This window comes from Penicillium cinerascens, assembly GCF_028974065.1.
Source record: "Penicillium cinerascens strain IBT 15544 chromosome Unknown contig_5_segment0_segment0, whole genome shotgun sequence".
Taxonomy (NCBI): domain Eukaryota; kingdom Fungi; phylum Ascomycota; class Eurotiomycetes; order Eurotiales; family Aspergillaceae; genus Penicillium; species Penicillium cinerascens.
The window spans coordinates 1,749,288-1,773,840 of NW_026695294.1; the positions used below are offsets into that span (position 1 = coordinate 1,749,288).

General features: G+C 50.1%; 9 protein-coding genes across 9 annotated transcripts; 3 read left to right on the top strand and 6 right to left on the bottom strand.

Annotated features, from left to right (window-relative positions):
- Window positions 1–841: 841 nt before the first annotated feature.
- N7498_005109 (uncharacterized protein) lies at window positions 842–1,717 on the top strand (the record flags this gene model as incomplete). Its single annotated transcript, XM_058452171.1, has 1 exon — window positions 842–1,717. One exon carries the CDS (start codon window positions 842–844, stop codon window positions 1,715–1,717), a length of 876 nt encoding a protein of 291 aa, XP_058308709.1.
- A 751-nt stretch (window positions 1,718–2,468) lies between these two features.
- Window positions 2,469–3,552, top strand: N7498_005110 (zinc-binding alcohol dehydrogenase family protein; the record flags this gene model as incomplete). The annotated part of the gene is made up of 2 exons (XM_058452172.1): window positions 2,469–2,611; window positions 2,667–3,552. 2 exons carry the CDS (start codon window positions 2,469–2,471, stop codon window positions 3,550–3,552), a joined length of 1,029 nt encoding a protein of 342 aa, XP_058308710.1.
- Window positions 3,553–3,989: 437 nt separating this feature from the next.
- Window positions 3,990–5,860, bottom strand: N7498_005111 (uncharacterized protein; the record flags this gene model as incomplete). The annotated part of the gene is made up of 4 exons (XM_058452173.1): window positions 3,990–4,011; window positions 4,538–4,554; window positions 4,604–4,794; window positions 4,921–5,860. 4 exons carry the CDS (start codon window positions 5,858–5,860, stop codon window positions 3,990–3,992), a joined length of 1,170 nt encoding a protein of 389 aa, XP_058308711.1.
- Window positions 5,861–7,270: 1,410 nt separating this feature from the next.
- On the bottom strand, window positions 7,271–8,321 carry N7498_005112 (ferritin-like domain-containing protein; the record flags this gene model as incomplete). Its single annotated transcript, XM_058452174.1, has 4 exons — window positions 7,271–7,800; window positions 7,851–7,940; window positions 7,990–8,175; window positions 8,234–8,321. 4 exons carry the CDS (start codon window positions 8,319–8,321, stop codon window positions 7,271–7,273), a joined length of 894 nt encoding a protein of 297 aa, XP_058308712.1.
- A 1,755-nt stretch (window positions 8,322–10,076) lies between these two features.
- Window positions 10,077–10,352, bottom strand: N7498_005113 (uncharacterized protein; the record flags this gene model as incomplete). The annotated part of the gene is made up of 1 exon (XM_058452175.1): window positions 10,077–10,352. The coding sequence occupies one exon, from the start codon at window positions 10,350–10,352 to the stop codon at window positions 10,077–10,079; it is 276 nt and encodes a 91-aa protein (XP_058308713.1).
- A 545-nt stretch (window positions 10,353–10,897) lies between these two features.
- On the bottom strand, window positions 10,898–12,611 carry N7498_005114 (Major facilitator superfamily domain general substrate transporter; the record flags this gene model as incomplete). Its single annotated transcript, XM_058452176.1, has 3 exons — window positions 10,898–11,224; window positions 11,278–12,161; window positions 12,215–12,611. 3 exons carry the CDS (start codon window positions 12,609–12,611, stop codon window positions 10,898–10,900), a joined length of 1,608 nt encoding a protein of 535 aa, XP_058308714.1.
- A 1,134-nt stretch (window positions 12,612–13,745) lies between these two features.
- Window positions 13,746–14,482, top strand: N7498_005115 (uncharacterized protein; the record flags this gene model as incomplete). The annotated part of the gene is made up of 2 exons (XM_058452177.1): window positions 13,746–14,191; window positions 14,248–14,482. 2 exons carry the CDS (start codon window positions 13,746–13,748, stop codon window positions 14,480–14,482), a joined length of 681 nt encoding a protein of 226 aa, XP_058308715.1.
- A 1,810-nt stretch (window positions 14,483–16,292) lies between these two features.
- N7498_005116 (uncharacterized protein) lies at window positions 16,293–17,823 on the bottom strand (the record flags this gene model as incomplete). Its single annotated transcript, XM_058452178.1, has 2 exons — window positions 16,293–17,315; window positions 17,386–17,823. 2 exons carry the CDS (start codon window positions 17,821–17,823, stop codon window positions 16,293–16,295), a joined length of 1,461 nt encoding a protein of 486 aa, XP_058308716.1.
- Window positions 17,824–20,049: 2,226 nt separating this feature from the next.
- N7498_005117 (uncharacterized protein) lies at window positions 20,050–23,602 on the bottom strand (the record flags this gene model as incomplete). Its single annotated transcript, XM_058452179.1, has 2 exons — window positions 20,050–23,268; window positions 23,327–23,602. 2 exons carry the CDS (start codon window positions 23,600–23,602, stop codon window positions 20,050–20,052), a joined length of 3,495 nt encoding a protein of 1,164 aa, XP_058308717.1.
- Between the last annotated feature and the right edge of the window lie 951 nt (window positions 23,603–24,553).

Below are 24,553 nucleotides of genomic sequence, written 5' to 3' on the forward strand. Positions count from 1 at the left end.
CGTTTGGGTAGGTATATGAGTTAGTGTACCTGTGTGAGATGGCATAGAGGGGCACCTTCGATTATACCGAGTGGCTGTGGAAGGAAAGCAATCCAAGGAGAAGAGGGGCCCCGAGGCCCTCGAAGAGTGGAAATGTTGCCAATCGGCTCCTAAAGACTCTGGGTACCAACACTCTGTTAAGGCGGCATCGGCGAGGATATTTGAGTGTTCTAAGTATAGTGGAAGCGTTTAATCGGGTTTTCAAAGCATGTCTACTGTCTCCTTGGGGAAATGAAGGCCCAGTACTCCGCGGGTGGGGTCTTTTACGATATATATTCTCGACCAGCAAGCACCAATTGATTCGGACTGATGATAGCCATATTTGGAATCAGAACAGTGAGATCGCTAAAGGACCTGAACTATGCTTTTATTTGCAAGGAAATTTTTTTATCTGATTTGGTTTAAATTAAAATGAAAAAAAAAGGGAATTAGAATTTTCGTGTTTAATAGCAAAGATTTCAAAAAATTTGACCGACGCAGGGGTCGAACCTGCAATCTCTTGATTCGTAGTCAAGCGCCTTGCCATTGGGCCAGCCGGCCTAGTTATTGAAGAACTGATCCACTAATGGCATTATGAACCAGATGAAAAGGATTGGTGGGGCGGTGGGCGGTCGGCGTCAAAGACGTCTTTGTGCGTAGATGGATCAACTAAGCCTAATCTGGAAACGAAAGTAAGGCAGAAATATAATAATGACACTGAGACCGAATAAATCTTACAATATTTTCTCTGAACCTCCCCTTAGATACACAGCACATCCAAAAATCGAAGCGTCGACAACGGACAAAAAAAACCCAAGCAAATATGGATATGTATAGAATCATCAAGAAGAAGCTCGATGAAGATCCAGCCCCTCCACTCGAGTCATCCAATGACTGGCCAGAGTGGAAAGATTATGTCAAGGGTTTGATGGACCTATTCAACGTCTGGGAATACTGCGACCCATCTGTTCGAAGCTGTGATATTCCAGAATTGAAAGAGCCAATCAAGCCAGAGATCACCTCAGTGAAACTATCCGCAAAATCGATAGTTGATCTCGAACCTGAACACTTTGCGGAACTCGTATCTCTCACCTCAAAATACAAAGCGGAGAAGGAAATATTTGACCAGAAGATGCTTGCTCTTGACCAACTCGCTCTGCTCGTGTTCTGCCTCGTACCGCTGAAATTACAAGCTCTTCTGGATTACCACAGTATACAAAGCCTTCGCACCTCTGAAACCGCATGGAAAGAGTTGACCACGCTCTCTGATATTATGGAGCCAGTCTCTCAGAGAACCCTCGACAGGCTTCAAGATGAATGGAGGACTGGCTTTGATACAGCAAATGATGAAGATTGCGGTACTGAGCTTTTCGCAAATTCCGAAAATTGTGATCGTCGCTTTCTCTTCTGTTGCAACTTCCTCGAAAAATGCCAGTATATGAAATTGGTAAAGCAAGATATTGACCCAGAGATTATATTCTTTGAAATGGGATGTCTTAGCTGGATGAGTTTGAGTCATCAGTCCTGGTTTAAGATGCCTGGTTTTTCCGATCCGATGCCAAACGCAGCACCAAGTGAAGTGAGCGAAGGAGGTTCAGTATATGACTCAGAGAACAGCAACGAGGATGGAGAGGCTAGTGAAGGAATTGAAATTTATGAGGGATGCCCTCAGAAGAGTCCGGGACGGGAGGTTGTCTAATGGACTTGCTCGCTGAAATTTGCTTTTGAAGATTGCTTGATACAAGTAAACAGTAATCAAATAAGCTCCCAAATTTCATTTGTCCTTTCTGAAAACATAAAAAGCAATCACACCCTTGTAGTTCCGGGGTATAGTATTTTTCGAAATCAGGTATACCTCCACACTCTTACTACAGTGACCTCCCATCTTGGCACAGCCTGCCTTCCTACAGAATTTGGTGTGCTTATTAAAAAATAAATAGGACAACTTGCATGAGAACAGCATCGTGATTATGGAATAGATCCCTAGGGTAGTTTTGGCAAATTCAACGGTACTTTAGTTCGATCTAAATCACTTTTAACGGCCACAATGTCCATTATTTGCTTGGTAAATGGTCACGTTAAGTGCTTACTCAAGGTAGACCTCGGTCTCGGAAGTTGATTATCGCGAATGTGCCGGGTTTAGGAATTCAAGCCGCTCCAAGGTAGCTCGGAGTCCCGCGTCGGGTGGAAGTAATCGATCAGATAACTAAACCTTAAGATCATCCACCTCAGACTTATCTCACCTCAGACTTATCTCACCTCAGACTTATCTCCGGAATCTTCGGCCTTCGGGCCTTCAGGGTCTTACGTCCTTATTAATATTTCAGATTCAAAATATTTATTGATCGGTACTTAAAGCACAAGTTCGGCCAGCGGTATTCCGACCATCACTTTGAAGTAATAGTCTCCCTCGACAATACCTTCTAACTCCCAATACGAGAGCTCCCAAGATGGCCAATCAAGCTGCGTGGATCAAAGAAAAGCACGCTAAGGTGGTTCTCGATGATGCTGAAACTCCGACACCTGGTGAGGGTGAGGTCCTAGTTAAGGTGGAAGTCATCGCGTTCAGCCCTGTCGAATCCAAAATACAGAGGTAAGCTGACAGTCCATCCCTGCAAGTATCTTCCTTTGCTCACTCTCACAACCAGATTCGAGATCCACCCTGTAAAGTATCCCGCAAATCTGGGCACCTCGTACGCTGGCGAGGTCATATCGGTCGGACCTAAGGTGACAAGCCTGAAACCTGGGGACCGCATTACAGTAGGACGAGGAAGCAAAAATTTAGCCGACTCACGCTTTGGCGCTCACCAAAAGTATGCCCTAGCAGAGGCAGCATACAGTTCAAAACTTCTCCCAGGCACATCTTTTGAAAGCGGAGCAACCACCATGCTCAATCTGGCAACAGTAGTCGCCGCACTCTCGATTCATCTTGGTCTTGACCGGCCTCCGCTGTCCGGGTCTGCGAAGCCAAACGGCAAGAAAGTCTTTATCTATGGAGGTTCTAGTCCGAGTGGTGGTCTGGCAATCAAATATGCCGCGACAGCTGGATATACAGTTGTGACGACATCTTCACCACACAACCACGATTTCGTACAATCACTCGGACCAGCATATATCATCGACCATACAGCCCCCGCAGACAAAGTCGAAGAAGAAACCCGCCAACAGGGCCCATACGACGCTATCCTCGACACCATTGGCGTACCGCCAGTAACCAACCTCATCGTGAAATACCTATTCTCCATTGGCGGAGGTGGGTACAACACTTTAATCCCTCTGCTGGGTGGAGAGAACCCAATCCCGGAGAACGTGGAACGCAGATTCGCGTCGTATGGCTGGGCATTCGAGGATGAATCTCAACAGGAGTTTAGTCGGTGGTTTTTCGATGAGTATCTTCCTAAGGGTTTGGAGAGTGGCTTGATCGTGCCTACTAGGTCGCAGGTTGTTGAAGGTGGGCTAGGGAATGTACAGCATGCACTTGATCTGATGGCGGAGGGTGCGGTTAGTGGAAAGAAGCTTATTATGTATCTTTGAATGGATTCACCACGTGTACCGAGTTGTGCGCTTAACTATCACTCATTATCAGTTCATCAAAGCGCTCCCTGAGTATTCAGTGAGCATATAGTAAAAGCGGGTCGACATAAATTACGTGGGAATCCAATGTCAAGGTTTGTAAATAGCACGCGTCGGGCCGCCAAAAGTTGGTAGGGTGGCCACTTCCTTGTGAAATACGTTAACAGTGAAGACTTATAGATACTACGCCAGGAACAAGAACTCAAATTTCCCCTTTGGCACTATACCACTCGACGCCTGGGGTTCCTTTACATGCGTTTTCTCCAGATATAATAAATGGACTTGGGCCAGACAAATAGACCCAAATGGGCTCTGTAGGTGACCGACCGCAAATTGAAACCAACTTTTCCTGAATATTCAGCCGAGGTCTTCCCGTTCCCGTCAAATGCACCTGAATTTCAAGGGATGTGGTCGGGTCCGCTAAACAAAGTTAGTATCAGTGTATGTCCAATAGAATGATGCATGAAAATTGATTGTTTACCTTGTATATATGGCAGATCGATATAGGCCTCTGATCTCACGCTCCAAAGAATCACGCATCTCTCCCAGATAGATGTATTTGCCGGTCTTTCATTGGCTCTCAATTCACTCCCGGTTTCAAGAGCTGTCATTCGCTGTCTCTTCTGCTCAACAAAGGCGCGGGCTATGGCTATAGCCCCACTTACTCCTGTACCAGCGACAAGGCATATGACAGTCTTGTACCGTGAAGGGTCTGACACTGTAAAATATGGTCCTTCGAGTCGTAACGAAACGTCCACTTTTTGTGAGGAACGAGTGGATGATTGAATCTCGCCGGTAAGCTCAACAGAAGGCGTACGCGTGCCAGTTGATTGAAATATACCACTGTTATCTCCAGATCCCAATGGTAGCTTGCTTCTATCGGTGACACTCGCCACTTTGTCTGTCCACTGGAGAGTTGGCTTGGCGGAGTTGATAAAGAACTTACACCACGTCGGCAAGATACTGTTCCTAGCGTGGACCTGGGGAACGCTTCCGGGCCCTCCACGCTTACGAAAAATGAATTGAATCGGAAGACATCCTTCGGACTTGGAAGTGATATTGCTTTCAGAAGCAAGAGGAGTAATTGTGGTGAAAGGATGGAGCTCCCAGACGGAGGATTTTGCGTGGCGAATATAGAAATGCGCAAGCGGTGACTGGCAGGCACATCCGTCGAGTCGGTGTCGAGGAAGTAGTAGTTCGATGCTAAATATAAGTCAAATTAGCTCGGCCAGCTTGATGCTATGAAGGATTCAAAGTACCTATACCATCCATTTCCTAGATGTATCACCTTGCCTTGTACACACTCTCTCAGCTCGTACAGTCGCATACCCCAATCGAGTACCCACATAGCTAGCCCTGGAGACACACAGTAGAAAATCGTACTCGCGTGCAGACAGATGACGATGACAGCGAGAATGCTGAACAGATGAGTAAAGTAAAAGAGATTGAAATGTTTTGCTCGAATCTTCGGCAACGTAGTGACGAATATGAGGCCCATGATCGTGGTGGAGACGATACCGGTGAATATAAGAGAGGCTCGCCACACACCCAAAGCCGACGAGTTACCCGGCCAAGTCTCGTGGTATAAGTAAGTTGGGTTTAAGACAGGAAATACTTTCCGAAGCGTCTCTGAGAGAGAGTTAAAAGCTGGCACCCAGGATACATAAATAAATCCGTGGATAATAACAAGTGTGAAGAGGGTATAGGCCATCAGCATATGGAAGGTAAGTGTTGTTGAGACGGATAATTTGAAGAAGGATGCAAGCGCGCTGTGCCGGGAGACGGGGATGAGGACCATTCCCATTGTGACATCGCATAGGTGACCCGTCAATGCAATTGCAGCGAGACGGTGGTTTCCCCCCAAAACTCCACCCTCCTGGCCCCTGTCCACGAAGTAGTCTCGCAGGCGAATCCACCAGACGCCGACGATGATGCCGTATAAGCTGATAACCCAGATAAATCCAAGTAACGCGCTGATAGTCAACCCCCCACCCACCAGGGGAAGCCCGGACTTAAACAACCGTTGCTGGATAAAACGACGCAGCCTGGGTTGAAAGGCGCGAAGAGCGAAGAACACGACGGTTATCAATATCCAGGAATACCAGACCACAACATGTAATCGTGCCTGGAGAGGAAAAAGCCATTCACCGCAGGTGCCAGCATAGCAATGATGATCCGATCGAAATGTCAGACCGATTGAGAGGCCAAAAGTGAGCAGAAGGCTGCCTGTGAGAGGATAAAGACAAGTTCGAGGGGTAATTCTCGTCATTCCGAAACAGCAGCGGCAAAAGGATGATCAGAAGACCATTAAAGCTATGCTGTAGGCGAAGTAAATGAGAATGTTAAACGTTGCTAGAATTAAACTCAATAAAATACTGAACGCTTCTCCCTCGTAATGAATATGGGGACACATATTTTTATTTATCACTGAATTTTATTACCGAAATTTAAAGGAGTATCATGAGTAGAATGTGGCGGAGTCCTGTCGTGATAATTCGCATGGGAGAAATTTACGATTGATTGGGCTTTCTGCTCCGAAAATAATTTGTTTTTCCTTTCTTTCTTGTTGAATTGAGAAAGGACAGCCTGTTTGCAGTTTCTTAGAGCCGACGTGATTCATGCCAAAGCGTAAGTGGGCCGGTTTATGGAAAGGGCTCATGCCATTCGGGGGGAGACGGGAGCGAGAGCGAGAACGAGAAAGAACGAACGAGAACGAGGATGAGTAGGAGTGAGTCCAGAAGAGCCTGTTCAATTATTGTTTTTTATTCAATCATTGTATGTAACGACGGATTCTTTGTCACCGAGAGTCTCCTTGGAGATCAATTCTTGATATTAAATCTGCAAGTTATCGATCAACGGAAAAGGGAAGTGCTCAGCCCCAAAAAGGGAGGTTTGTTCCAAGATCATTGAAAGTTTATTCATCTCGGAAGACTCGTACTTTAGTGAACGAGGCCAAGACTCTTGATGCAAATATTTAACAGTTTCTGTTTGCTCTCCGGGGATGTCCTTGACGCTAGGTGCTTGACCAGACACAATTCGATGAAGTCGAGAAAAGGGCCTCCTCGCGTTCAAGGAAACTAAAAAGAAATGAGGACTCGTTCATGTATATCCGTGATAAACGGTTTGGTCAATCGCACCCCGTTTCTTGTAAATATCATGAACTGTAGGTTTGAGTTGAAAGGAAATGGTAGCCTCTCCGGGCAGCCATAGATGATATCCAAAACTGATTAATTGCTAACCTCCCGCCTTATTTTGTCTGTCTCTGAGCTGGGCTAAACGGAATTGATATTTTAGCGTAAAGCTCAGTGATATTTAGGTAGCAAAGAAATAAAGTTAAAAACAAGAAGCATAAACCCCTTCAATACCACAACCACCGCCGAAATCCGAATTAAATCCCAGCCTTTCACGTCAGAATAGCACAATTAACCAAATTTAGCGACAACAGGCAAGCAAGGATTGTCAGCAGTTATCCTCCCAGTCATTTTGTTAAACGGCCTCTTTGTGGGCTTGAGATGACTCATGGGGCTGGATAAGAGCGAGACTAATTAATAGTTCATATCGCCCTCACTCGCTGAACAACTCTCACCAGGCTCATTTGGTGCTTTCCTTGTTACCTATCTACAATAAAGCAATGTCAGCCTTCCGAGAACACGAGGGTGAAATAACCTGATAGGTGCATCTAAATTACCTCGACAATGGCGGGGCCAGCAACGATGTTATCATCGGTTACATGCTTCTTGCCCTTGGTGATGACAACGTAGCTCTGGCCCGCAACACCCTGAGGGATAGTAACAGAGAAAGTCTTATCCCCCTTGTATGTGAGGGGAGCCCAGACAGGTCCAGTAACAGTAATGAATGCAGCGTAGAGGTTGTTCAGGCTTTCGTCGTCGAAGCTGCTGCCAGCCACCAAGCGAGCCTTGGAGCCACAGACGATAGCATGGGTCGAGGTCAATGTCAGCGAAGGGAATGCCTTCACTGGGAGCTTTCCATTGCTGGAAGGACATGAGGTAATGAAGGGCGACGCAACGGTGTACACCTCGTCGAAGTCGAGAGGGTCGTCGAAGGGCTGGGGGAAGGGAACTTCAAGGAGGGCGGCGCGAAGGTAAGCGCTATGGCGGGCCTCAACGGTCAAGATGCTACCAGCGGCTGTAAGGTAGTCTTTGTTGGCAATGGAGGCGGCAGCACCGAGATAGGCACTCACACCGACACCTAGTAACAGTCGTTAGCAGATATCGTCTAATTATCATGGAGACTAGTACCCTCGAGGACGCTAGCAAGGCCTATGAATGACTCCACATTGGTAGAGGGGAAAGAGTAGCTGCAACGTTTAACGGGAGAAGCACCGGCAGCTAGGATGAATTAGTAGATGTCGCACATTATGTTTCGTTTGATACTCACCAGTGAGAGCCTTCGTGAGAAAGGCTACATGTGTCTTCTCGTCCGAAGCGACTTCCTGCAGGTTTCTGTAGAACGGGTCTTTGAATCCAGCTCTCACGAAATCTTCCCGGGTGTAGTTTTTGAGACCCTCCTCATAAAAGGTGGCCTCGAGGTGCTCGAGGGTCAAGGCATAGTTGAGAATATCCGCTAAATGATTGGGTCTCATTAAGTCAAGTCACCTATTATGTTTTTGAGGAAAGCATACCGTCGCTGATAGCTGCGCGGTTCGCAACAGGGCTAGCCTGGGCAATAGCAAGTATCGCACCGGTCAGGACAATGTTTGTGACCTTCATTGTGTGAGTATATAGAGCCTTTGGCAAATTGAGTCGATGGATTGCTTCGTTGACCTTGGAACAGTAAGGTATATTTGTTGTCCGAGGCAGGAGAACAAGAGCATTTATACCAGAGGGAATCGAACTCGTCGTGTTGTGTTATTGTTGTAAGGGGCTCGGACCCTGCCATTTCTTTACTAGCTAGTAACTAGTTTCTCGTACCTTTCTTTTTCGGAATTTGAGCGTTGTCATACGCGGTAGGGATATATTCTGGGGCCAAAATATTGTGATTGGCCTTAGCTCTAAAAAAGCTGGTGGAAGGGTCTGGTCGCTGAGAGACATAACAACGCCACGCACGACAGCTCATAAGTCGGGGGTTAAGCGAGACCGAGAACGAGTCCGACATTGCGGAATTTGAAATTTGACATTTTTGTGGGCCTCCATGCTTTTTCAGTCGGAATGTAAAAGCAATATTGAATAGTCCTTACGGGAAAAAGGCCGTTCTCCAGGGGATGATGGGAAGAAGGCGCATTGAAAACGGTGCCCCTTAGACAATCAATCATGTATGTAGGGGCTTATGCATGAGAGCAAGGCCAGTGACTAGATGAACAGATGAGCTTGTTTCAAATGTTGGTTGCAGATTCCCCTTGATGACTCTCAATTGGATAAAAAGCCCCGGTTGCATTTTCTACTAATATTCTGCACGAATAGAACGGCACAAATGATTAGCATTTTGCCTGATCCGATCTTTATTATCGTCCGTTCGAGATCTATCTTTCAGTCCCTAAGATTATATAAAATGTTACTTCGAATATTTGAGTCCTCAAGGTTGGTACTGTCAAGGGGTGGAAAAATTAACCGCCAATCAACTCTGATGCTATACGCAGATTGTAATGTGGGGCCGCGGCGGACTCCAGCGTGGTCCAGCCATTTTAGTACATTGGCTGCACCAAAGCTGATGATGGCGGATGGATGGACCCGCTTTCAAAGCACGAAGGAGATATAATTGATTGCATCTAGTTCATTCGAAATACCCCCAATCATTTGCAACTATGCCAATGGCAAGATGGACTTGAATTCCTTTGTTTCTTATCATGTGAAATCATCGAATCTCCCGAAATCACAAAAGGGTAGACTAGCTAGCCAGACTCTAGACCTTTTGAGATTTGTGGAGGAATACCTGCTGCCAGAGACTCCTTCAAAGTTGGAATTATCATTACTGGCTCATCAACTCGATCAATTCCCCAAGCGTATCTACAGCACGGCTCATTTTGTCAAGAATGTCCTTCCAAAGAGCACGAACTCGTCTTATGTGAAGAACGCAAACGCACAGAAAAAAATGAACTTTGACAGGGAGAAAAATTTGTGAAAAACTGCTTTGCCCGATGTAAAATGATTATATAGCGACGGATCACTTTCTTTATTTTCATACTCGGATGCTTAATTTTACTGAATGTCTTTATTACAGTACTCTATGACCCATTGAGAGTGTGCGAGAGCAACAGGAAACCATTCAGAATAAGTATATTCAGCTAGCGCAGATATGGTTAATTGAGGAGAATGCCACGTAGTTAACACCTAGAATCGGAGGACCTACGAAATTGACGCCGAAAATGACCGCTCTGGAGGCCAAAAACAGCCGCTTTTCCTCCAGTAACCTCTATTCTGCGTCCGCCAGTGCTGTTAGTCATCATCCGGTCCTGATGTTAGCGTGGGAGGGGGTGTCTTCATAGTGAACTCCTAACATTTATTGACATAAAGTTGATAACAACAGACTTAGGCAGTCTCAACCTTTAACTGCAAGGTCAACGTAACCTGATCTTGCTCCGTCGCCAAGTCTCCACATTCAGCCATGGCTGCGTCCACCATGTGCTTAACAACTGACATCAGTTTGCCTCGCTGCCATGTGACGGAGAATTTGACATTGGAACCAGTGATGCTGCTCTTGCTATCAGAGGATCTTGAGTCTTCTTGACTCCATAATGCAGTGCTGCTTTCGCTCGAATCACTCCAATACGAGGGACGTGGGGCATCACTTGAGACGACATCCATTTTGGAGGCCACGTCAGCTTCTAGCGGATCGTATGAGAAGATATTGCAAACAAGTAGAACCTAGGAGTGGGCGTTGTGGAGAATTAGGATTAAGGGTTCTATCCCCTGCAAGACGGAAAATCTCGATAGAGAGATATTTGAAACGCAATCCCTAGTCGGCCATCAGGGTTCTATCGACACCAGGTACCGATTGAACTGCCCATCCCTATCGAGATACTCAAACTCGTCCTCGAACAGGTTCACGCTAACTTCAATACCGCCATGCTTCTTATTGCGAAGCCATTACAAGCCCGAGAAACGAGAAGCAAGTCGACAAAGGTAGATGAGGATATACAACGCCTTTTTCCCTTCCAGTGTTGCACAAGCAGACCAAGGAGCACATGTGGAATCATGTTCATTAATTAAGTATTTTCATGAAAGTAATGCAATGCAAAGTATAAAATAGTCCGTAAAATCCCCAACTCGAAGCCACCTTCTTGAACCACACGCATCTCTATCAGAGCCAAGTCGTGACATTTTACTCTCGAAACACATAATTTGGGTATCTATGCCTTGTTGACAGCATTTTTGCTCATGGCCCGAACCTTGTGTCCGTACTTGTACAACACATAGGGAACGGGTGCCATGAGGGTTGCAAGCACAGCAACAATGGTAACCGACAAGTGAGGACCGATGTTCTCGTACATCTTGACCGAGGCTGGGCTGAGGGCACCGGCAACGACGTACCTCGTGAAGGTCATGAACCCCAGAGCTGAGGCTGCATACTGCAAGTACACGAAAATGATGTACATGTAGGTCGTAGTGAAGATGCAAACGAGCGCGTAGCCGAAGACACCGGAGGCAACAATTGGCGACCAGATACTAATATCGGCCTGGGAGGTGATGTTAGTAAACATTGTGTCGGAATGGTGTGAAAAGCACTTACGTAGCAGGTCCAAGCCATCCAGAAGAGGGAAACTGGCATTAAGATCGATGCGCCGGCCATCGCCCAGTAAAGCGATACCTCTGGTTGCAAAGCCTTGCCCTCAGCCTCAGCCTGTCTCGCTGCCTTCTTCGTCATGCCATACAGAAAAGGGATCATAGCCAGAGCGACCATGACACCGGGAATCATCGCGACGAAGATAACGAAAGTCAAGTTCGTGCTGATCCCGTATACATTGGCGAAGATGAAGGGGTAGCCGTTGAGGAAGGTGAACAGCACAAAGTAGAGCAAGACCAGGTAGAAGCTGAAGATCAAAATGATGGGCTCAGTCCAGATCATCACAAAGGGCCGGTACACATTGTTGAGCAAGCGGGGACCGAGAGGGTCGGCAGAAGTGGAGGCGTGCGCTGCACGGTATCGGTTGTCACCAGTCAACTCGCGCAGGTGCTTCGCGCGCCATTCCAGCAGAACAGGACTGAAGGTCTCAGGTTGAGCGAGCATAACCACGACCAAAGAGACGCCAGCGATGATCATCGAGATCCAGTCGGCCCACACGTAGCCAATCTTGGGCGTGTAGGCGCCGATTACTGGACCCAGGATCGGACCGGAGTAGGCGGCGATGGTGACCAAGGGCAGACCGAAGGGGATTTGCAAAGGCTTCCAGATATCGCCAACGGTGCCACCGGCCACCGTCATCGGGACGGCTGCGAAGAGAGCACAGATGAATCGGAAGGCGAGAGCAGCGCCGTAGTTTGGCGCCAGCGCCTTGGCCATGATGAATAGGATCACGAGGATCAGGGCAGTGAAGTAGACGATGTTGCGGCCGAAGGTCTCAGAGAACGGGCCTGAGAACAGAGAGCCCACACCAATTCCAATAAGGAAGATACCTGCCCAGAATTATTAGTATGGGGTACTCTCAAAATGAGAAGAATAGACTAACCGGTCGTCATAGATCCAGCCATAGCGTTTACACCGAAGCGAGCATCAAAGGCGTCTTGGGTCGCGCCCTCCACCGAGGAGGGGACTGTCATTGCAATGGCAACAAGACAGCAAGTCAACATGACCATCCATTTACGGAGCAGAGACCAGTTCTGCGGGTTGCTGGGGTCGTTTTCCCTCCACCCAACCACGAAGACTACCTCGCCCTTGTCGCCATCTGGCTGGGAAACCGTCACACCGGGTACAAGGGGGGCATCTTCGAAGACGACTGGCTTCTCTAGTACTCCTGCCTCTGTGGAGGGCGACGAGGTCCTGGTGCGCACAGATTTGGCTTGAACGTTGGCCAGATCTTCTTCTACTTCGCGGCGGATACGGCGGCTCTGGAAGTAGGACTCCATGTCGATGTTCAAAAGACTTCAATCAAAGTTGGGCCGAGGTCTTTAGATGGGAGTGAATGGGAACTGGAGTAATAGATTGTTGTTGCAGATGCCGGGTTCCTCCAGGCACAAACCTCAGGATCTAACTTTTGTTGATCTTCAAATAATTTCTGAGTGATGTGAACCCAATTCCCACGGAGGAAGGGGATAATTATACTAAACACCTCCATGACAAGGCTATATATGGACCCCGGTCAAGGTTATATTGGACAGATCTGGAGTTTGGTCAGCGTGATCGGATACTTTTTTTTTTTTCAGAGCCAATTCAGCTTTCGGACACATAAAACTACGACGGCCCAGGATGCGGCGCGATATCGAGCCGATGACAGGGGTTGATGGTTCACTCATTGGCCGATGCCGGACGGGACCCACAGAATTAGTGTGCATCAGTGCATGGGGTCGGAGACTAACGGTGGCACAATTGACTCCGGAATGTAAATGCGCCAGGGGCAAGTGGCAAAGATCATGGGTTTCTTTGTTTACATATTTCGATGTTTCAATATTTGGGATCTGGGCTGCCCAAATCTATTTGTTATTTGCCGCTTTTGTATAGACGAAAATGATTAGGATTGATTCTCGATTGCATTGGGCATTGATTATTGACTATTGGTCTGGGCGGAGTTCCGGAGTCAGGTTCTCGTCCCTTACATGGGCGCCACGGGCTGAATCCTTAATTCTTAATCTGAAATGGAACCAGTAGTTTCATGAGGGTCATTTTGATTGAAAAGCACAAGTTGACGAACATGAAATTTATTACTAATATATATGAATGCTACTGTCGGAGAGATATTGATGTCTATAGTACAGAATCGGACATCGGATAACCAGTGTGCTTCAGTGATGCTATTCAGACACTTACCAAGGAGAGTCTTCACCCCGAATTATACGCCTTATTCGTGGAAGTAGGTCTTCATCCAGGCTTGTCCGCCCCAGTCCGACAGAGTCTAAGTCACCTAGATGTGCTCAAAATTTCATTTGACTACCACGCGGTGTTGCAGCGCAAGGTGGACTCGATAACCAGCGCGCTGACTCTGGCCGGCAAGCCTTTTGAATGTGGTGTCAACGTTGAATGGAATACCGTGTCTGCAATGACTCATGGTGCAGACGAAGCAACGGTGCTGTATGATCTTCCTGCATACTCATGCTACAGGAGGAATCGAGGCTGAGTTTGCTGAAGAGGACAGCAGTGTAACAGCAGTCACACAGGTCGCGAATTCCTCCCTGTTGCCAATTGACAGCCACATCATCCCCCGCAAAATCCTTTACAGGGACTTGGATTCCGTCGGCAATACATATGCCCCCGCCTTTGCCAGAATCAACTCCATTCAAGTCGCACCTGATGGATCGCAAGCATCTTCATCCTCTGACTGTACTGGATGTTCCGGCCAAGATGTCCGATGGGCTCCAGCGTCCAGCCTCATCCATCCGTCTACTCTTGAAAGCATGTTTCAGACTGTCTTCCCGTTGCAGTCCCTTCGCCTTGGACCTGGCCCGGTCATACTAAAGCGCATCGGTGAGCTGTTGGTCGGGCGGGTTTTCTGGTTCGCGCATTACAGATTCTTAATGTGAACGTTTCGGTCAATCAATTGACCTGCAGTGCGCTCAAGGCTCTCCAGCACAAGTATGCACTAGGTGGCAACAGCAATGACACCGTTCTCATCAATGAAGATCAGCCGGAGCAGCCTATCCTAGCGGACCCGGTAGCCTCGGCTGCAATTACCACTCTTTTGGCAAATCCTTCACGTATTGTTGGGCTGAGTCCCGATATCCCTCCATCTTTCCATCAGCAGAAGATGATGATATTCAGCATGGTCACCAGCGGGGTGGTCTGAAACATGTCAATTGGAACGTCTTACCCGCTTTCTTGATTACATCCTGGGGGCTGCTGTTGAACCCAACGGGGCCGGTATTTCCTAGGCCGGTATTTCCTAGGCCGGTATTTCCTAGGCCGGTATTTCCTAGGCCGGTATTTCCTAGGCCGGTATTTCCTAGGCCGGTATTTCCTAGGCCGGTATTTCCTAGGCCGGTATTTCCTAGGCCGGTATTTCCTAGGCCGGTATTGCTTCGACGCCAAGCCCTTGGCAGGCGCAACCGCAAGCAATCGCCCTATTCAGTCAGCCTTGTTCCGTGAGGCTCGATGCGGCATCAATGAGGCCACCGTCGGGGATGATGGCTCTGCAGAGGAGGAATCGTTTGAGCATGTGATCGCCGACGGTAGACGGAGATTGTGGCCCAGTTCATACTCTGTGCGATAACAAAGAAAATATCCCAGTTACTTTCGGTAGATGTGGGGAAGTGTGGATGAAATGCTGGCTCTGGGCGTGGACTCTCTGGTTGCTGTGGAATTGCGCAATCGGATCTTGCAACGGTTTGAGCCGACGTTGCAGTCGTCGGATATGCTGGTGATCCAAACTCCTCGTGCACTTGCGGAAAAGGTTGCAACACAATCTAGCTTGGTTAAAGCCCTTGCCTAAGCAGGTATAATGGAACTTTAATTGGTATGAAAATTCTGGCTCTCAGAGTTTGGCAATTCCCCTAAGTGTATACGCTCTCATCGAGCTTGGAAAGCCCAAATTTCACACTATCTTGGCCTATGCTCACCTTTATACTTCATCTGAGCAATATAAAACTTTAACTTATGTAGTTGGCGTGTCAGTAGCGTTTGTTGCGAGGTTCCTTTTTGGCCGTTTTCGAAAGCTTTTTATGAAAACATGACTAATCTAGCACTAAAAAAGTGTCATTTCAAGTTTCCTCTCCCTTAACTATCTGCTAACACTGTTTCTCCTTCTCAATCGCTGCCACAATTCTCTACCTGAAGCGTCGCAAGTTGAGACGGATGCGACCCCAAACGGGCTCTTCCGCGCGTCTTCCATGGGTCTTCCGTATCCACTGGAAAAAGAGTTTTACGCTCTCACGAGCCTCAGCGATCGTTAGCCCGAGGCCCCATATAAAAGCGCGACAGCCCTAATAAGAAAGGCCCCACCCGCCAGACATGATCCTGTTTATATAGCTGCGTCTTCTCCACCCACGCATGATCGACACCACACCCTACCACCTTGGCTATTCTATCCTTCACGTAACTGTAGCCCCATAAGTTCGGCGGTTGTTTCAGGGGCATCACCATCCCCCGTATGCACCCCAATTCTTTTACTCCAACCTAGGTGTGGGTCACACCCCATCCGATCCATGGATCGAGGTCTCGAATCAGGCTACTTCCACTGCCGACTGGGCAAAGTGACACAGCCCGAGCGTCTTCTGAACCACGGAAGCGGTGTCCCGAGACCGCTGTCCTGGGTTCGCATGACGCCATGCTCAAGTACGGGTGATCTAAGTACGCGTGACTTTGGGGTGCCATGTCTGTGAATGTCCCAAGGTTCATAGGAGTTGGCCGAGAAATGGTTGATTTTTGCGGCTGTGTTGGTTGACGAGATCATTGCTGTGAAGATGGGGAAGGATGTTTGAATATGCTACTCGTAAGGTACTCTATCGTAGGGTAGAAGGAGACCAGATCGAGAAAGTAACGAAAATGGTAAGAATATGATTTTGGGTTCGCTGTGAAAAAAAAATGCAGGGGTATTGCAATGAATGAACAGATGACCGCCCGAACATGACAAGAAAATAATCCGTAACTGACTGGCAGAGTCATCGAGACCGCTTTGAATGGCCGCCCGAATTCCCCACCGCAGGCCGCTTCTGCCCCGATCCTACCCCAGACGCACTCGCCGATTCAGCCGATCGAACCAGAGCCCCTAGTCGAACGAGGAATGCCTTCGGTGCGCGGTTGACCTCGATTTTTCCCCGTATGTCTCGTAGCACGTCGATGAATTGGTAAAGGCTTCCTGGGGCAAGAGCGTCGAGTGCGTCGAGGACGAAGAGATCGGCGTCAGAATCCAGATCCATATCCTCGGAGCCGATCAGCATGTGGTACAGATTGCGCTGGTCCTCGTCCTCGCCTTGGAAGGAGGTTCGGCCCCAGGTATTCCCATCCAGTGGATCCTTGTTACGGGAGGAGATGGCGTCGAGAATGAAGACGAGGGCTTTGGCAGCACTTTCGGAGCCGTAGGGTGCGCGAATACTGATGTGCGAGCGGATGCGAGAGACTGAGCGGCGTAGTTCCTCGAGGACTTGATCTACCAGCAAAGGGCCACCGCCAGGACTACTCGGGGCAGAAGGGATCTCGCCCGTAGCGCAGTACCGGTCGAAGTCAGATAACAGGCGGCGGGAATGCTCCTGGATTTTGTCAAAGTAGATAGCAGCACAGGCACCGGCCGGCATGGCTTTGCAGAGACTGCTGCGGACGCCGTCGTCGTGCACTGCCAGCCGAAAGATGGTTGCTTCGAAGTCACCCTGCACGACACACTGCTCTGCGGTGCGTGCCTGAGTCGTCGTTTCCACCAGGTCGGGTCTGAAATCTTCCGGCAGGATCGTTGGGCTGAATGCCGATAGGACGTCTCGTACCTTTTCCACTCGCGTCATCGCCGTGGTCCTGCTGTCTCCTTCGTTCCGCAGGTACTGCCAATTGAGTTGGTTCGCTACAGCCTCCAGCTTGCCTTTCAGGAGGTCCTCGATGCGCGGACGCACACGAGGGCGGCCGTCTTGGGACAATGCCACCTCCGCGGACGGAGGTTTAGAGAGGAAGCAGCCATGCAGCTGGTCGAGGAGCCACTGTGCAAGGAAACCATCAGCGTGGATCTCGCAAGTCAACCAAATTCGGAAAACATAACGCCACACTTACGAAGATGTGTTGACAGGCACCTTCAGGCCGGTCCTGGAAGGTTGAGCAGGTACAAGTAGGGGCGTCTGGGCCAATGTGCACACGCGGTCGGTCCAAAAGCTGAAAGTCAAACCCTTCGGATGAAGCACGACAGTTGACCACGTCGAACTCGCCCATCAGACCTACCATAGCCTGGGCTTCAGACTCGGTATCTAGATGGCTGAGGTCGTAGGTGATTCCGGAATGGGCTCGGACCTTCGATCCGCCGTCGGACTCGTCAGCACTGCTTTCCTCACTGTCCTCGCTCTCCTCCTCGCTTTCGCTCTCGACAGACGAGCTGTCATTGCCTCCGTCCTGCCGGCCTCCGGAGGGGTCAACAGGGCCCTCGGCGGGGATCCTGGAGGCAGGCATATCCTGACCGATAGAAAGCCTGTGAAATTGTCTAGTCGGGGGCGCCATGCTTGGAAAGGGGAAAAGAAGAAGGGAGGGGCAAAAGAAGCGATATTCCCAAAATCACTTCTCAGTCGTAGAGTTCTTCCGACCCATGGACGGAAGCGGGTACACTGAACCATGGAATCGGGCGTGTCCCTCCCGCTTTAAATATTTCGCACCGCCATCAAGCTATAATCTGCTTTTCGTCATTTGGCCTTCGACTGTGCACGGCGCAGGTAGTTGATCCCATGTTGGGGTCGGATTGTTCGGCAAAGGCAAAAAAAAAAAGACAGGTAAAATTAATGCGAAATTTAGGCTCGGCGCAGACCCATGATTTTCCAACGGCGCTTAAGAAAAGCCACCGGGGGCGTTGGAGAGGAAATAACACAGAAAACAAGAGTTAACCGCAGAAAGGGATGATGTCTTGACAAGGCCAAACCGTTTAATCGTGCTGGACAACTGATCAGCACCAGCGCACAGACGACCGCTAATTGATAGTGTGGAATGGACCGATCTGGGTTTGGGGGCTAGGCGATTGGCTCCGGGGGGCTTTCGGGGCGGAGTCAAGCTCAAATTATGCCTTGGAAGGGCAGAGCTGTGCTCAGCAAGCAGTGATCGATCACTCCGTGAGAAATGCGACTGCACTGGCCCTGAAGTACTGGTCCGGGGGGGACCAGTAGCGGACGGCATTGTGAAGTAGACGATGTTGGCGACCATCTAACCCGAACCCCTAGGGAGACAAATTGACAGAGCAAAAGAATGGAGAACGACGTCCGTGCTATACGCAGACCAGACAGGCTTGACCCCGTGGCGATCGCAGTCTGTGCCAGCGCAAGGCGAGATCATCGGGGGAAGCCTCGACTTTTCCATCCTGGCCATAAGAGTGGTCACACTGGCCCGCTCTCGGATCGTCTTGGCTATCAATTGGCCACGCTCTTTAGCAAGGGATACTGTGACATCAGCCAACTCACGTTGATGGCACAGCTCGTCCCAAGAATGAGCAAGGGAACCCCGGACAGATTGATACCCGAGGCTCATTCCGAGTGGAGCGAGGGCCTGCGCCGAAGCTGCGACTAAGCAGCCCCCGATCTCAAAAACTGGGGACGAAAGCACGGTGAAGGCATAAACCGCCGCAGGGACAGTATTTCTGCGCAGGAGCATGGGCATCAAAAAAAAAAACCCAAAAAAATTCCAAAAAAGAAAAACAACAACATTAAACCCACACGTTGGTGATTCCAAGGTCTGCCTTGCATATCACGCCGCGGCAATTGGCAGATGATCACCGAGAGCAGGACAAGCGGCACGGGCAGCAAAAGGAGGGGGAAGCTCTTGCGCACGAACTGTGCCCATTGATTTGAGACGATCAGCCTCGTCAAGGGGCAGCGAATCCGAGCTCTTCGAACCTGGTGCTGTGCAGCCCAGCAGGACCCGCCCGTTTGGGTATTGGGTCTGGAGATATTCTTCCATCCCTGCTCGTTCGATGGGCTTCCTACCTCTCTCGGGGAGGTCCAAGCACGGGTGGACATGGCCGTTGAGGGCGTGAGGCCACGCTTTGCTGCCTGGATCGGCATCTGGCGTCTAATGGCTCGGTTTTGACTGTTGGTCGCCAATCACCGTGCCCGGGCGCCTAAAATGGTGCCTCGCCTGCCCTCCGATTCTCACACAGCGCAGCGTGGGCGTAGGAGCTCTTTTGTTGGATGTTGTCAGATGTCGTCCGTGCGCTCTTCCCTGTTCTGTTAATCACTTGACTGTTTTGGCCCCCGTTGAATGGCGGAGCCTCAGAGTGGCGCACATCTACGCGAAAACGAAAGCGTTCTCGGGATCAAGAACCTTTTTTTCACTTTTCGCCTGCAGAGTTTCGTCATGACGTCGGAGAGACGACCGTTGGGTTTAAAGGATGAGAATGAAAACGAGTGGGAAGTGAAAACAAAACAAAGCGTCGGTGCGAATACTTTGTGTAACGTCGGGGGGAAAGGACTCCGAAATAGTGGACTCGCGATTGGCCTACTCCTGCGAAGCCCGCAGATACCAAGGTGAACGTGGGATTACGTGTGGCTCGAGTCATGCATGAATAATGATATAATGATAACTACAGCGCTATCTAGGTACATAGGAAATATTCGAGTAGTTAGACTAACCCGATCTTCAAGTGCGCGGGAGGGGAGAATGAACGAGGGGTATATTTCAGATACAAGAAAATTCGTCGCGTCATGAATGCACCTTGTATTTTCGATGACAATTGTAACCTCGTACTTAGTGATTGGCTCGCGCTGCGTTGCGCTTCTTCGCCTCTTCTAGCGCCTTGCGTAGCCGTTCTTTGTGCTCCTCCGGTTCTTGACCGGGGCTCGCGGCAGCCGGAGACGGAGATGGACTGGGTATAGTTGTGGGAGGCCGAACGATCACAGAAGGCACATCGGCAGACTGACTCACAGGGCTCGAGTCATTTGCGACGGTCGAGGCTGTAGCCAGACGCGGGGGCGTCTTGCTCAGGTCCTCGAGGAGGCGTTGGATAGTATCCTCGATCTCGCGAGGGCCCTTTTGAATACTTTGTAACTTGGAATTCAGATCATTCTGGAGAATCTCATCCTCTTTCTTCTTTTCAACTTCGAGTCGCTGAAGAATACCCGGCTCCGAGTTAGCATATCGCGCTTCGGCGGCGGAGACGTTGTAATCGGCTTCGTTGAGGGTCATGTCGGCAACTCCTGAACTGCGCAGGATGGCCTCGGAATCGGTGCGAAGCGAAGCAGCAAACGTTGCCGCGGACTTTAGGATCTGTTCGATTTCGGAATCCGGTAGGCCAGAAGCGCGGAGACTCGTGGGGTCTAGTCGGGCTACTTTGCTCTCGAGCTCGTCCAGGAGGCTCTGATTCATGCCTAGACCGTGCAGGATCGCATCGTCGAAGGAATCCATCAGCCGGTTGGCTCGGTCGTCGCGGTCTTTCGCAGCCTCCAGGATGTTCCGTTTCTCCATTCGATCGAAATCTCCGTCCAGCTTTCGAAGGCTGGCCATATCGCCCATGAAGACAAGTGGTCGGCGCTCGGCCTTTTTACGACGGCGCTCACAGTCCAGAGCAAGTTCAAGCCGTTTCTGGAACCGAAGCTCGAGCTTGCTGTGGATGTCATTGACCATCTTCACCGTCACTGATGGGCTGCACCGCTCGGTCTTTCCCTTCTGGTCCCAGTCCAGTTGGTTGAGTGCCGAGTCGTAAGAATTGCCAAGGGCAGATATTTCATTCTTCAGTTTCTCGTCCAGAGGATTGAAGACTTTGGCGATGAAATCTTCAACTTCTTTTCGTTCCTCATCCAACTGGATACGAGCCTCAGTCTGGCGAAAGTCCTCTTCGAGCGTGTTAATATCGGCATAACCGATTTCCTTTCCATTGAAAAGATCGTCGATCTGCGCTTCCGACTCCTCCTGGCGACCCATACGCTCTTCATCCAGTCTGTGACGACGAACTTTCGCGGAACTTTCCCATTTGTCAAGGGCTTCTTGGATGTAAGAGAAATTATCCGGGAGCTTTTCAAGATCCTCTCGAGTCCTGATATGCCAAGAGCTCTCGGATTGCTTGTCTAGAGGCGTCCAGACCATTGACCGTAGCTCTTCAACCAAGTTAGTGGGTCGACCTTGACGAAGAGACTCTGGCAGGGGTGGGACTGGTGTGGTGCTTGGGCGATTGACCGTCTGATAAGCTATGCTCTTATGACGAATGAGACCGAGGAAGGTCTCGTCGTGCTCATCGGTCGCAGGGAAAGAGGACAGAGTCGCCGATCTTGAAGCGGGAGTGGCTGCCGGAGCATTCGACATGATTCGTCCGCTTCCAGCAGATGCTTGACGTAGATCAGAGTAGGCCTGGTATGCTGGACGGGCAAAAGTCAAATTATCTGAGCCACGCTGCGGACCTTCCATATACTGGAAGGGCGTGTATATTGGCCGCGGGGGATCCGTCATGAGAGGTTCCAGGACCTGCTTCTCCGCAGACTCATCCACGGAGAACTTCCTTGAGGGGGCGTTCGACAGACTGTTCGTTGAATCTTTTCCAGAGGGAAGTGCTAAAAGTTTCGGCCGCCATTGCGAACTTCGACGGGCTAACTTGGCTTGAATGGGTCGCCCTCCAGCACTATACTCGCTGACCGTATCATCAATATCATTCCCATCTTCTGTGGTGCTGGTGGGGGACATCACTTCCTCCGATTCCACAGGAATCAAGCCAGATTCAACCGTGGAATTACGCTTTTCAGAATTTGACGGTGACCGTTTGGGTGAGAGCACAGAAGCTCTTGGGGCTGCCTGAATATCTCGAGTGTCAAGCTCGATATTATAGAGTATCTCCCTAAGCTTGGTTTCCTTGGCCATGAAAGCCGTGAAGATCTTGAAACGCTCCTCATCAGAGTCAGCCACAGCCTCCTTGCGCAACATTGCCACGTAGCGTGCGAGCGAGGATTTAGACCATGGATCGAGATCCTCATATGGATCAGGATATTTGGGAGCTGGCGTGACTCCCTGTGGAGAGAGTGGAGTTGGCACTGTCGGATTTGCGAGTACTCCTGCATCCGGGACAGTAGACGGGTTGCTTTGAATAGGGGTCGAGATTCCAACGGGAGTGCCTTGGTTGCTCTGGGAAGTGGAAGCTGGTCGAGAAGTAGGATCTTCACGTCCTGGCTGAGTCGACTCGACTGGCTGGGCAGGCTTTGGTGCAGTTGACAGTGGTTGTACCCACGCATCAATGACATTGTCAATACTCTCCACATGCTCCCCAAAGGATCCACCGGAGCTCACACTGTCCATACGGGCCAGATGAGGGACCGACTGCCCATAGTTGGTGCCAAGCGTTGTCGCAGGACTGATAGGTGAAATGGAATCATTTCGTCGTACATGGTCAGGATGAGACGGAATACTCGAGAATTGCTGGCCTGTATCCATGCGCAGCAGAGGCGCAGTCGTCCTTGTCAAAGGCTGATTTGGCATTCCAGTCGTGTGCTCCGGCGGAATAAAAACCCGCTCCTGAGGTTGGGACGTCGGCCTCCTGTCTGGAAACCAGGGTGCATCGTCAAAGTCGCCCGGAGTGGGACCAAGATATTCCCAGTCAGAAGGTGTGCCCGGGCCCAAAGCTGATGGACCCGCGTGGGCTGAGTGAATGTTTGACGGAAACCCATAGGAGCCTTGGGTGGCCGCCGGCCCTACGCCCTGCGCAAGAAGCGGTGGCTGTGTAGGTTGATTGCTTTGTTGCGCCGTCGGATGTGATTCTTGTGGGATTTTGGGGGGCGGGGCCGGTACAGCACCAAGCGCTGGCACAGCCGGTGGCACATATGGGGGTGGAATGCTTGAACTGGGTGGAGGCTGAGTATCGGCGAAAGATTCGAAACCATGTACTGGGGCCGAAGGTGAAACGCTAGTGTTTAGGGGCGGTGGTTGCACTGGTGATTGCGGCTGCGTATAGGCAAACGGCTGCTCATTTGTGCTGGACGGTCGAGGCTGTTGCGATAGTCACAGTCAGGTTCCGTAGTTCCCATGTTTAAGAGTATATCCTTACTGGTAAGGGCGGCGGGGCATAGATCGGGTGTAGTTGCGGTTGCTGATTGTACCGCACACCCCATGTCCTTGGGTCCGTCGTGGATCCCGACACCGGCGACACACTTGAATTCGAGGAGCCTGAGATTTGTCCGTATGTCGCAGGACTATATGGGGCGACTTGAGGACGAGGCGGCGGTGGTGGGAGAGCAGCATCAGCTTGGCCCACGGGACGGCGTGGAGGTACAGGCTGTCTCCATTCAGGTTGCGAGGAGTCTTGTGGATTGGAGCCGTACATGGTCGCTCATGGCAGTTGTGAGTAGCTTGAGCTGTGTAGAAACGAGGAGAGAGAACCTCCCGATCGCAGGGACTCCAAGTTAGGAGCGCAAAGACCAAGTCGCGGCTGTGTTTTGGGCGCGGGACGAGCTTGAGCACATGAGGGGGCCCCACGCACTCGAGATGCCACGGCTTCCGTTCTCCTTCCCTGTTGAGTATCGCCTCATCTATGGGCCCAAACGGGTATTTCTATTTTAGCTAGCCCTCCTAGCTCGATAACTAGTCTTGTTAACCCCCCCCTGGGCCCATAAATGGCCCCCTCGCCCCCAGGCTATCTAAGCTTAGAATACGACGAAGCGAGAGCTAAGACACGGAGAACGTCGGTACTGTCCCGGCTTACTAGTTTTTGAAGTACTTTCCGGTCTGCTGCGAATCGACCTCAGGGGAAACTAGTGAGGTTCTCTGAACTTTTCGAACCTTGGCACTCGGCGGGATGAACCGATCCAAGGTTCGTAGTATATTCGTTGGCTCTTTGTTTACTTCTTTGCTCGTTCACGTAGTAGTCTTTAGCATCTTTCAAATAACCTAGGGTGCTCGTGGGAAGAAGCCGAGGAGATCCAACATACAACACCCGAACGGAAGCGGTCATCGACAGAGGCAGGATTGTGCTGAATCACCTGTGAGATGCCAAGGTTAAGGGAGACCGCATTGAAAGGGCCAAGATGTTGGGAAATTAAGGTTCCGCGGGGACGGTTCACGAGCAAATCATGAGGCGGAGAAAGAAGGAGAGAATAGCAGCATGGAAAATAAGATAGGCGAGAGCTATTCGGGAAAGACGAGAGGAGATATCGGAGGGGAGGGTGGAGTCAAATGATCCATTGAACTGGAGCTCCAGAAGCTGCGCAAGGGAGGTGACGACGGAGAGGGAGAGCTAAATAGAGTCCACGGGGAAGAACACCGGGGGGGGGGAACT